This window comes from Otolemur garnettii, unplaced genomic scaffold, assembly GCF_000181295.1.
Source record: "Otolemur garnettii isolate 467f Iridium unplaced genomic scaffold, OtoGar3 scaffold00152, whole genome shotgun sequence".
Classification (NCBI taxonomy): domain Eukaryota; kingdom Metazoa; phylum Chordata; class Mammalia; order Primates; family Galagidae; genus Otolemur; species Otolemur garnettii.
Genome location: NW_003852547.1, coordinates 3345178 through 3358201, shown reverse-complemented (window position 1 = coordinate 3358201; position 13024 = coordinate 3345178). Strand labels below are relative to the sequence as shown.

At 45.6% G+C, this 13024-nt stretch overlaps 1 protein-coding gene across 1 annotated transcript; it reads right to left on the bottom strand.

Annotated features, from left to right (window-relative positions):
• Positions 1-5328: 5328 nt before the first annotated feature.
• Positions 5329-7737, bottom strand: PNMA8A (PNMA family member 8A). Its single transcript, XM_012811158.2, has 3 exons — positions 7639-7737; positions 5871-7164; positions 5329-5507 (listed from the first exon to the last, which is right to left on the bottom strand). Exons 1-3 carry the CDS (start codon positions 7735-7737, stop codon positions 5491-5493), a joined length of 1410 nt encoding a protein of 469 aa, XP_012666612.2. The 3' UTR covers positions 5329-5490.
• Positions 7738-13024: the final 5287 nt, after the last annotated feature.

The following is a 13024-nucleotide window of genomic DNA, read 5'->3' as shown; positions in this document are numbered from 1 at the left end:
GTCTACAGACACATGAAAAAATGCTCATCTTTAATCATCAGAGAAATGCAATCAAAACCACTTTGAGATATTATCTAACTCCAGTAAGAGTAGCCCACATCACAAGATCCCAAAACTACAGATGTTGGTGTGGATGTGGAGAAATGGGAACACTTCTGCACTGCTGGTGGGAATGCAAGCTAGTATATTCCTTTTGGAAAGAAGTTTGCAGAACACTCAGGGATCTAAATGTAGACCTGCCATTTGATCCTGCAATTCCTCTACTGGGTGTATATCCAAAAGACCAAAAATCAATTGGCAACAAAGATATATGCACCAGATTGTTCACTGCAGCTCCATTCATAATTTTGGAAGAAGCCCAAGTGCTCATTGACCCATGAATGGATCAATAAATTGTGGTATATGTATACCATGGAATACTATGCAGCATTAAAGAAAGATGGAGAATTTACCTTTTTTATGTTTACATGGATGGAACTGGAAAATATTCTTCTTAGTAAAGTATCTCAGGAACGGAAAAGAAAAATGTCCAATGTACTCAGTACTACTATAAAACCAATTTATAATCACTCACACTTTCATATGAGAGATGAATCACACTATAGCCCAGGATGGAGGAGGGAAGGGGAGGGGGATGCGAAGGGAGGGGGCTGGTTCAATAAAGGGAGGGTTAATGGTGGGACCTCACCTATGAAGCATATCGAAAGGGTACAAGTCAAATCTATCAAGTATTGAACACAAATGTCTTAACACTGTGATTAAGTCAATGAAGTGAAAACTATGTTAATTAGTAGGCTGTAAATACTCCAATTTGTACAAATAATCAACACATTGAATCCAACAAAGGCGTAAATGTATTCATGATCTATGTATATATGATTTAATAAAAAAAGGAAAAAAGAGAAATGTTTTCTGCTTCCAAAATTATAAGTACATTTTCCTGCTTTTTATCTAAATGTTGCTTAATTTTATTTTTATGTAAATGTTTCTTTATTTCATTTTTTATTTTTACATGTTTGATTCATCTGGAAGTTATCTATGGAAGCCAATTTGACTCTTCCCCCACCCCAATTGGCTAGCTAGTTTTCTAAGCACCAACTAAGTTTAGAAAAACCTCTTTTCTCTCCTAGCGCTTTAAAATAAATGGTACCATGATCAGAGTCTAAATTCTTCGATGTCTGAACTTCTATGTCTGGGTTCACCCTTGCATCCCACTGTTTTGTTGGCCCATTTATCCCTTCCTTTCCCTTTCCTTCTTTTTCTTTTTTTTTGAGACAGTCTCAAGCTATCGCCCTGGGTAGAGTGCTGTGGCATCATAGCTCACAGCAACCTCCAACTCGGGTTCAAGCAATACTCTTGCCTCAGTTTGTTCTATTTTTAGTAGGGATGGGGGTCTCGCTTTTTGCTCAGGCTGATCTTGAACTCCTCAGCCCGAGCAATCCACCTGCCTCGGCCTCCCAGAGTGCAAGGATTACAGGCGTGAGCCACTGTGCCTAGCCCTCATTTCTTTATCATAATTTATAGTGATATTTCGGCTTCACAATCCATTTCATTATCTACTAGTAGTGTTAATCTGCCCACATTAATTTTCATTTTCCTAAACGTTCTTGGCCATTCTAGGAGGATAGCAGACACAGTAGTTTGTTTTATTTTAAGATGCAGTTTGATGAAACCCATCCGAGCGCTTATAAGTCAAGGATGAGAAATTTGGGTCATCTTGGATCATTAACATCTCCTAATGGCTGAGCTCCTTCTCCTCGTAAATGTGAGGAGAAGGAATAGGAATTTGCAATAGGAAAACCCTCTCCAGTAGCTCCTTTGGGACACAGACTTGCTGCACCCTTACCCTGCACCATCCAGCCTCTACAAATCAGTCCCCTGACCTCCCACTGAGTGTGACATCCACATGCTCAAGATGTGAACTGAATGCACAATTTTACAAGAACAAAAATGTGGGTACTGATTTTCAATACAGACCCACACTGGAGGACAATGGTCTTAATCCAGAGCCCATTTTCTTCAGCCTCTGCAGCCTCCCTGGCCCAGCCATCTCCCCACTGAGCTTCCACCACACCTTCTGAGGTCTGTTCCCCATCAGGAGCTAATGACCCTTTGCTTGGCACCCTCCACAGCTCCCATCTCACACAGATTAAAGTCACCATCTGTCCTTGCCAAGCCCCTGAGGTCCTCCGGAGCTCCATGGCCTCCCCTCCCCACTTTCTGTCTCCTTGATCTTAACAGACCAGGAGTCCTGCCTCTCTGGCACTGCCTGTTCCCTCTCCCTGGGATGCCATGGCCCTGCCAGCTGCTTGCCTCACCCCCTCCAGGCCTGTTGGAATATCACCTCGCCAGGTCACCCCCTCACACACATACACTTGCCCCTCCAGCTTTATTCCACCACAGAAGTCACCCCACCACCAGATCCATGGAAGGCCTGTCTCCTCACCATAATCTCAATTTCCTAGAGGCCAAGAATCTGTCTTGTTTCTGTCATACAGATGCTCTGTTTGAAACCCTCGCAGAATGTCAGCATGGACAGACCAGGAAACTTTACCTTGGGCCCTGCTGGTGGTGCCACAGCTTTCCTCAGTGTAACACTGCACAGAATGCTGCCACTGCCCAAGATGCTACCTGAGGAGTTTCCTCAAAGACAGCTGTCCTCCCTATCCCTACTTTAGGGTTCCTGGGCCTTCCAGACTTCCCTAATGGTCTGGGTGTAACCAGAGGGAGTGACTATTATCTGGGAGGTACTTAAACATTGTGGCCAAGTGTGGCTTTCCCCATTGTGGGGGGTTGGGGGAAGGGAAGCACCCAATTAATGAACCTTTACTGGAAACCTCATGTGAGTGTGTCCAGTTTGTTATCCCCACCTCCACCAGGTCTCCATGCCAGCTTCTCTTTTGCATCTTCCCTGACAACTTCCATTCACCTTTCATAAAACCCTGACCTTGATCCCTGAGGATACTTCCCTTTTCCCAAATCTGATTTATTCCCTACAACCTATGTCTGCACTAAAATCCTCAGGAGAAATCATTGAAGATACAGGTCCCCATATACAACCCTCAGGAGATCCCAATTTAGCAGGGAGGGGCACGAAATGATAATTAAAACAAAGATTCCAAGTGACTGATAGACTACCCTGCTTCAAGAGTCCTTTGGGGTGGAGGGGTCCTTGGGCAGAGGTAAAATTTTTAGCTAAAATATCTCACCTTCTGTGAATGGGAGGGGAAGGAAGGGTTTTCCTCTTCCAGTTGTTTTTAAAAATAAAGCAGCACTTTCAGGGAATTACGTTATCAGATTCCCTAGAAACTTCTAGAAACCCTAAGACCTGTGGGAGAGATCCTTCCACACTAGAGGAAAGTAAAAAGGAGAAATGGTTTCTTGTCTCATGGAACATTAACAATTCTTTTTTTTTTTAAGAGAGTCTTAACTTTGTCACCCTTGGTAGAGTGCTATTGCGTCACAGCTCACATCAACCTCAAACTCTTGGGTTCAATCGATTCTCCTGCCTAGATATCTGCCCGCCATAATGCCTGGCTGTTTTTTGTTGCAGTTTGGCCGGGTTCAAACCCACCATCCTCGGTATAGGGGGCAGGTGCCCTACTCACTGAGCCACCAGGAACATTAACAGTTCTTGAAGCTCAAACTCAAGTCCGAAGACAACTTGTATAGGAGTATGTGCTATTTAGCAAGGGAACCCTTTCCTCAAAATAAATAGTCTGTGCGATCTACATTTCTAGAAGAGACTAAACAGGATACGTAGTTTGCTAAATTTTATTTTGTATGTGTACACTTACATTTAATAATCATGGTGTTGATCTGCTAACACAATGAAGCCCTAATAGATGTGATTTTCAAACCAGGAGCTAGACAGTTGCAGGCTCTTGGCAGCTTCAAAGTCTAATTCACTCCTGGCTTCTGTCTTGCTCACACCCAGGAAAACCTTGATGCACACACACCAGTAGCTGCAAATGGAAAGATGCTGCATCTTCAATTAGACTCATTCAGGTTTTTGAAATAAATCGTCACAAGGAATTTGTTTTAAAGTTGAATCACTAACAACATCTAACAACTGTGTTCACATTCTGTCTCACAAAAATTAAAGTCAGAAAAGATACTCTGAAAACTTACAAAGGCTAAAACTCTGACAGAATATATTATTACTGTGCACCATGTTAATACATTTACTTGCTGTCACATAACTGAAGCATCACAGCTGAGGAGAGAGTGTGTGAATTACAAAAGGAAACATCTCTTCCGGAGTGTCACATTATAGCACATGCACAGGCCTGGATTTTGTCCATTTCTCTCTTATCAAAGTCACATTTACAAGAAATTCAATATACAGAAACAACTAACTCGAGATCTGTAGAGAAACAAATTAATACATGAACACAAGGTAATATTCTGATAGTCTTCATTGTGACTGGTTTGGTTTACAACATTTCTGAGTAGTCACTTTTTCACTGTTTTTAGAAGCACATGAAAAAAATAGATTTGGATTACATCTTGTGGATGCCGTGGGGACTCCCCAAGACACAGTTTGGGAACCACTGATCTTTGGGAACCACTGATCTCAGGGTCCCTGCCCTCTCCCCTACACATGCACACACACAACACATGGCAGTCTGGTCTAACTTAATGTCTAAATTCAAAGGGCAGAAATTAATAGCTAATTTTTAAAATATTTTTTCCCTTTTATTATAAGGAGATGTGGTCTTAAACTTTAAAGATGGTGATGTTGGGTGGGAGGATGTACCGGATGGAGTCACAGCTACAGAGTCAGAAACGTAGGAATGCTCAAGTCTTTCCCTACCAATCATCCCTCTTCCCTAGAGGTTTCCTGAGAGGCTCACCCCAAATGGGAATCAAAGTGCTATTTTTGTTAACAAACTCTAAAACTCAAATACTTTAATAGCCTAAGCAGACATTCTTTTCTCCTAAGACCTTCTGGCTAGATAACTAGAGAATGGAATGTGAAGACCAAATGAGCAAGAAAGCCAGGTCTACATCAAGGTCCTGGTTTAACTTACCTGCTGGTTGCAGGACTGGCTGGGAGAAAATGGCTGCCTGGCTTTTCAAAATCCTAGGCCCTGTGAAGGTCACTGGCCATCCCAAGGAGGAAGAAGGGAGTTGGGAAGAAAGGGTGAACGTGGATGAATACTAACAGTGACCCTATGTATAAAGGGGAATGGTTGTTCTAGAAATTTCCCAATCCAATTACCAACTCTCCTGCCTCTGAAGGTAAGTTGAGGGTTGACAAAGCACACTTGATAGAGAAGGGCATACAGCCATAACCCCCCACACCCTCCCACCTAAGATCTCACCTATTAATTACCTCTAAAAGTTAAGACCTCTACAAACTGGGTCCCTAAAAGAGTCAAAAGTCTTGTTTTATCCAATGACAAGAGAAAACTTGGCTCCTGACTTGGAACTTCTCCTCAGGAACACCTTGGAACTTCTTCATTGGTCCTCTTTCAGCTCCTCAAATCAAAGCTTTCTGGATTCTGTGGATAAATTAGAACAATTCACATACCCTGATAAATGACATAACCACAAACCATTAAATTCACACTAAAGGAGATAGTCAGATGGAGTGACAGAATAACTACAATGACACTCATCACTAAAAGAATTGGTGGGTTGTTTTGCTGCCTTTTGCCTGCCAGGTGTCCCCAACATTGGCCCTCAAGGGTCCTCAGAGGGTGGTTCTGGCTCTCATCCTCTAAAACCTCAACTGGCATGTCACACACCTTCTCCAATGCATTGGAGTCTTGTTCATGACCCTCTTGACCACCACCCCTTCCCCAGGCTCTTTTCCTACCTGCCACTTGCTCCGCCCACCTAGTCATCTCTGTTGTTATTCTCACCGTTGGTGTCCTCAAGAGGAGAGCCTTCTGACTTTGACTTTGGTCCCCTGGATGTTGAGGCTGGTGACTCAGTGGGCCTCGAGCTGCGAGAGGCCTTCTGAACTGATGCATCCCTTCTTGAGCCTGGCCCCTTCTTTGGGATCACAGGCTTCTTCTTGGCATCTTCTGAGTTAACAAGGACGTAAGAGACAGGACCCAAGCTCACCTTCTTCTTCTTCCTCATGGGGGCAGGATTCTTTCCTGAGGCCCAGCCCACTGCCTTCTTCTTCCGGGTGCTCTCCTGACCGCCATCTTGGTCAGACTCACAGGCCCTGCCAAGGCTCTTGGCTTCTGCTGCGGCCTCCTGAGGTGGGGTTCTGGGAGCCTTCCAGGCACATTTTGCCATAGGCTTCTTCAAAGCCACCTCTTCCTGCTTTACACAGGGCTTTTGGTTGCTCTTGGTAGATTCTGAAATCTCCATGCCTTCAGCATTGCCAGCCTCAGGATCCTCCAAGCAGGCTGCGCCACTGGAATGGTTGCCTTTGGGTTTTTTCCAGGGTACTGGTTCCTGCTTGAGATTTTTTCTCTGCTTCTTTCTCCTGGAGCGGGTCTTAGCTCCAGTCTTTCGAACCAAAGGTTTCGGAGGGTCATCCTGGTTTTCCACCTGGTTCCAGTTGTTGGGGCTCTCTATCTTCAAGGCAGAGCCCACTTCTGCAACCAGCCCTGGCTCCTTCTTTACGTTCTTCCCTGTTGCTAAAACCCAGCCTTCAGACTCCTCAAACTCAATAGCCTCCCGAGCCCTAGCTTCCTCCCTATTGCGGATCTCAGCATCCATGTAGAAGATGATTTGCACTACTGCCCCCAGGAGCGCTCCCAAAGATTCTGCCCAGTTCTGTGAGGGTTGATTCTGGTTCTGGGATGGCGGTGGGTGGTTAAGCTGGAGGAGGCGGACCACGTCCTCCCAGGTGCGCCCCTCAGCATCCAGGAATTCATTGAGATTTTTTAGAAACTCAGCATCCTGGGTGGGGTCTCTACAGACCACTCTCCAGGCACCGCCTCTTCCTGGGAATTCCCTTGGTATGGCGCTGAGATTCACACCCTCACCGACCTCGATGAGGGCAGCTTTGGCATTTTCTTCCCTCAAAAAAATCTTGTTGAGCACGCGGTAGGAGCCCAGTGGAGAAAGGACTCTATTCAAAGTCTCCTCAAGTTCTGCTTGTCCACAGTCCTCTGGGATGCCTACAACCAAGAGAGACCTGTGGATGTCGACTTCCATCCCCCGGCACCAATCCTCCAGAAGGTTCATCGCCATGGTCTTGGACCCTTTGCGGCTCTAATCCCACGTATAAGTGAAGAGTCGACAAGGGAGATGTGGGCTGCCCAAATATTAACTCTGCAAGGTCACAAGAGAATAAGGTGAGAATTCTAGGAAATTGGAAAGCTCAGAGATCCCTGCTGCCCCCTCTGTGGCTGGCGAGCAGGACTAAGCCTCGAGCTTTCCCAAGACCTTCCTCCCCCGCTCGGGCCCCGGGTGCTCACACGTGTCCAGGAATCTGCCGCAAACTGCCCTCAGCTCCTCCCCGGGGTCCGGGGCGCCGCCTTCCCCACAGGGATTTATTTGGCAGTTCCGCCTCCGAGAGTCCCGCTAGGCCAAGGACAGGCCGCTGTGGGATGCAGCCGCTGCCGGGGCGTTGGATCCGGCCACCTGACGCAGCTCCTCGGAGGCAGGAGCCGAGAAGCCGGAGTCCGCCCGAGCAGGTCACGCGGTGTCCCGCCTCGATCCCGGCACCTGCGCGGAGCCGATGCGGGCGTCGCAGCGCGCGCCTGCGCACTTGCTTCCGCGCCGCCGCTCTGGGGCTTCGGGCCCCGCAGGTCCCGAGGTCTCCATAGCAACCGACCGTTGGTTGCTAAGACCCGGCTAGGTTGGCGAGCTTGCTCCACAATACGGCTTCAAGCCGGGTAGAAGGGCGGACGTTTACGTTACCACCGAGTCCGGGTCTGGACGTGCTCGGATTGCCCCTCCTGGCCCTCTCTTTCCACCCCTGACTATGTGGGCCTCGGGAACTGTGGCGGGGTGGAGTCTGTGTCGACACCAACCAGCACTCGTCCTCTGCCCTCCTGTTGGATCAGCGAGCGTGAACTCCTGACACTCAAATCCGAGGGCAGGAGGAAAGAGCATCTCCACCCTCACCGCCACCCCCACCCATTTCCTCTAACAAAAGCCACAATAGCCTTCTCCAATTCCTGGGTTCCTCCATGAATTTCCAGAAAATTCTAGAAACTTCTCATGGGCTGTGGCGCGGTGACTCGCGCCCCAAATCCTTGCACTGTGGAAGGCGGAAGCAGGTGGATCAGAAGTGGAGCTCAGAAGTTGGAGACCTGTCTGAGTAAAAGCGAGACTCTCGTCTCTACTAAAATTTTAAAAAACTAGCCAGGCATTGTGGCAGGCACCTATAGTCTCAGCTACTCGGGAGGCTGAGGCAGGAGGATCTCTTGAGCCCAGGAGTTTTAGGTTGCTGTGAGCTATGATGCGACAGCACTCTACACAGGGCTACAGAGTGAGACTCTGTCTGAAAAAAAAAAAAAGAAAGAAATTTCTCAGGGTCCTCCCTAACCCCGTTAGCGTTACCTTTCCTTGTTGGTTCCCTCAACTTGCTGCCCGCGGACAGCACCTTTGTTAACGGTTAATTAAGCACTTTTTAGGCGGCGCGGTGGCTCAGCCTGTAGTCCCAGCACTCTGGGAGGCAAAGGTGGAAGGGTCACCTGAGCTCACGAGTTGGAGACCAGGCTGAGGTAGAGCGCTGTGGCGGGCGCCTGTAGACGCAGCTGCTTGGTGGGCTGAAGGAAGAGAATCGCTTGAGTCCAGGAGTTTGAGGTTGCTGTGAGCTATGACGTCAGGGCACTCTGCCCAGGGCGACAGAAACTCCGTCTCAAAAAAAGAAAAAAAAATTAAGCACTTTCCTCAGCTTGAGTTGCCATCTGTCTCCAGCCAAGCCCTCACTGACACACACCCAGCAATGCTTCTGCGGAGCTGTGTGATCTTAGACAAGTGACTTGAGTTCTCTGACCCTCTTTTCCCCCCATCATAGGAACAAATAAAAACTTTCATGATCTGGAAGTTTTCAGGAAGATTCAGGAAGATCACGTACTAAAGATACACTAAAGTGCAATTAGAGCCAAGGTATTCAACCAAAATCTGGTCTTTGGGTTCAGTTTTGGAATTGCAAGGCTAAATTCTCGAATGCCTATTTCACTGCCATCTCTGACATCCCCAACTTGGGCGTGATCGGTATTTGTGTAACTAGGGAAGTTCCCGTCATATTTTGTGCAACAGGAAAAACCCATGTCCTTCAAATTAACACCTCAATATTCACTTCTAAATATCCTGGTAAAGATAAACACTCTAGCTGTAACTACAGTTTTAAAATTCCACAGACGTCCCTTATTCCACTCTTTTCTCCCTTCTCACTACTGTACCTGACTACTCTTTAAAAAAAAAAAAGTTAGGTACTTTATATGTTGAAATTCTTATCAGTTGCTGAATGATTGTGTATCATCATGCAGTGGTTTTAAAATATGCCCATAAATTCTCTGACACTCTTAATGAGAAGTGGAGATGTTATGTTACCTCCCCTAGAATCTGAGCAGACTTGTAACCGCTTTAGCCAATAGTGGTTGAAGGAAAATTAACCACTAGAGGATGGTGGAAGGAGGATGAAGCCACTTCTCAGAGTAGGTTACAGAAGACCATGCAGCTTCTTCTTCCTTCACTGGGACACTCTCATTCTTGGATCCCTGAGCTTCCAAGTAAGAAGTTCAATAATCCTCTGGCTGCCATGCTGTGAGGAAGCCAAAGCCACACAAAAGCTGCATGTCGGTGCTTCAGTCACCAGTTCCCAGCTGAGCCCAGCCTTCAAAGGATCTCAGCCCAGGCACCAGACATGTGAGTGAAGAAACTTCCGGATGGTTCTATCTCTCAACCATTCGAGTTACCCATAACTGTTCACATATTCCCAATTGAGGCCCAGACATCAAGTAGCAGAAACAAACCATCCATTGTTGCTGAACCCTTTGTGAATTCCTGCCCTGTAGAATCTATGAGTAGAACAAAAAAGGTGTTGTACATCACTGAGTTTGGGGTGGCTTATTATGCAGCAATAGACAACTGAGAGATACTGCAAAGGTTGGATGCAGCAAAAAACGATGATGCTTGGCAAAGCATTACTGCAACAGAAAACAAGAGCAAAAATCTTAAGTCTACTCCTGAAAAGATTCCCCAAAGCAGCTTTGTCAATCAGTGCACCAAGTTGCACTTCATGGAATTATTTCAACAGTTGAAAAAGAGGTAGCTCTTCCACTTCAGTTACTTTTAGTGAGAAAGGAAAGCATGATCATTCAGTCACCCATCGCCATTAACAGAGCTGGTAAAACAAAACAAAACAAAAACAAAACAATCCCCCCCAAAAAACTCTTGTTCTTTCAGCATTTAGCATCAGAAATCAGTAGGGTAGCCACGTGAACAAGCTTGTAGCTAGTAGCTGACTGTGCTCTGAATTTTTTTGAGATAGAGTTACACTATGCTGCCCTTGGTAGAGTGCTGTGGCGTCACAGCTCACAGCAACCTCACACTCTTGGGCTTACACGATTCTCTTGCCTCAGTCTCCCAAGTAGGTGGGACTACAGGAGCTGGCCACAATGCCTAGCTATTTTTATTTATTTATTTATTTTTTTGCAGTTGTCATTGTTGTTTAGCAGGCCTGGTCTGGATTCCAACCCGCTAGCCCTGGTGTGTGTGGCCGGCACCCTAACTACTGAGCTACCCTGGTGCCGGGCCTGTGCTCTGCAATTATAGTGCCAAACTTTTCAGGTTTGGTTACTAAATTTTTTTTTAAAGTAAAGTTGTGATGCAAATTTGAAGTTTTCCGTAGAATTTCAGATTTATTTTTACACTTCCTTAAGTTTACTTTATGATGGTGATTATTTTTTTTTACCTTTGTCCAAATACTCAGCCATTCAACATTTTGTCAAAATATGTATTGGTTCAGATACGTAGTAAGCTGTTCTATTGTTATTGTAAAGACAAGAGTGGCAAGGGTCCTGCCCATGACTGAGTATTCTTCTTTTATCATCTTTCCAACGACCTGGAGTTTGTTATAAGATGATTAGCTGTGGGTCCAGGAAAGTAATAAAAGGATGTGGCATAATTCCTACCATAATTGCTAATAAAAGGCTGTGGCCAATAATATTAAAATCTAGTACCAGCACAGGTAACTGTTGCAGATTTGCTGATTGAGCATGGATAAACTGAAAAAGTCAAAAAATAGTAAGAGTTGATGAGGAGAGGAGGAACTAGAACTCTTGTCTGTGTGCATGGATGGTGGTAATGTATATTAGTACAATGACATAAGAAAACTCGGGCAGCGCCTGTGCCTCAAAGGACTAAGGTGCTGGCCCCATATGCCGGAGGTGGCAGGTTCTAACGCAGCCCCAGCCAAAAACTGCAAAAAAAAGATTAGAAAACTCTGGCTGTATTTACTAAAGCAAAACATATGCAAACACTATAACCTAACAATGTATGCAGAAATATGTTCACTAAAAGATGGGGACAATGGCCAAGCACGGTGCCTCACGCCTGTAATCCTAGGACTCTAGGAGGCCAAGGCAGGTGGATCGCCTGAGCTCAGGAGTTCCAGACCAGCCTGAGCAAAATCGAGATTCTGGTCTCTACTAAAATAGAAAAATTAGCCAAGCATGGTGGTGGGTGCCTGTAGTCTCAGCTACTCAGGAGGTTGAGGCAGGAGGATCACTTGAGCCCAGGAATTTAAGGTTGCTGTGAGCTATGACACCATGGCACTCTACCTAGGGTGACGGTATGAGACTCTGTCTTAAAAAAAAAAAGATGTTGTACGTATGTATATACATATATATCATGCATTCCAAAATATGTGAGATGAATATTTCAGAAAATTTTGCTGTTTATATGTCTGTATTAGGGATATGTAAGTATATATTTATAAATGTACAATTACATGTGTATGTATGTGTGCATTTGTGTACACATATGTATATGTGTGTATGTGTTAAATGGAGTCGGCTGCCTGCCCACGCTGTCACTGAGGAGCCACCCTTTTTGCCAGCAGATTTAAAAATAGTTTTGAAGCACCCTTAGTAGGAGTTATGACTGTGGTTTCCATGAGAACATGTGGTACTGTGGTTTCTATGGCAACAAGTGCTACTATGGCTCCATGACAACACATTGCCCTGTGGTTTCCATGACAATGCATCCCTGCAGCCCCAATCCTCCCATTCATCCTGCACCCTTCCACCCTCTTCCTCTCTGTTTTGTCTTTGTGTTTTTATTTTGTCCTGCTTTGTATTTTGTCTTTTTGAGATAGAGTCTCACTCTGTCACCCTGGTTTGAGTGTCATGGCTTCCTTCCAGAGTGCTAGGATTACAGGTGTGCCACCATCCCTGGCCCTGCTTCGTATTTTAAATGATAACCCACTGAGCTTCCATAAATACTTTACCCAAAGAAGGCTTAGGGGTCACTGGGCTCCTGCCTAGATTTCCTCTCCTGGGTAAGTTGTAACAACCCATCATGGTGTTTCTGTGGCTCATCCTGGCTTGTTCTTGTCCGACTTATCCTGTGAGAGCGCCTTCTCACTCAGGAGTTTCCTAAATTTCTATTTTTCCCTCTCCCTCCCCTTCCTCCTCACCCCCAAATTATGCCATTTCCCTGGCCCCACCCTCCAGCCCTCAGATTACCAACCTCAGCATCTGGTGTGAGTCTGCACATATATTTCTCCATTTCATACAATCATTTAATATAGACTTTTTTTTTTTAGAGATAGTCTCACTTTGTCACTCTCGGTAGAGTGCCATGGCATCACAGCTCACAGCAACCTCTAGTTTTTGGGCTTAGGCAATTCTCTTGCCTCAGCCTCCTGAGTAGCTGGGACTACAGGCGCCTGCCACAACGCATGGCTATATTTTGTTTGCAGTTTGGCCAGGGCCAGGTTCAAACCCATCACCTTTGGTATATGGGGCTGGCACCCTACTCACTGAGCCACAGGCGCTGCCTGGATTTTATTGTTTTAATCCAAATTGTTCTTATAAAGTATATCCCATCCTATAACTTCTATTTTATTTTATTTTATTTTATTTTATTTTATTTT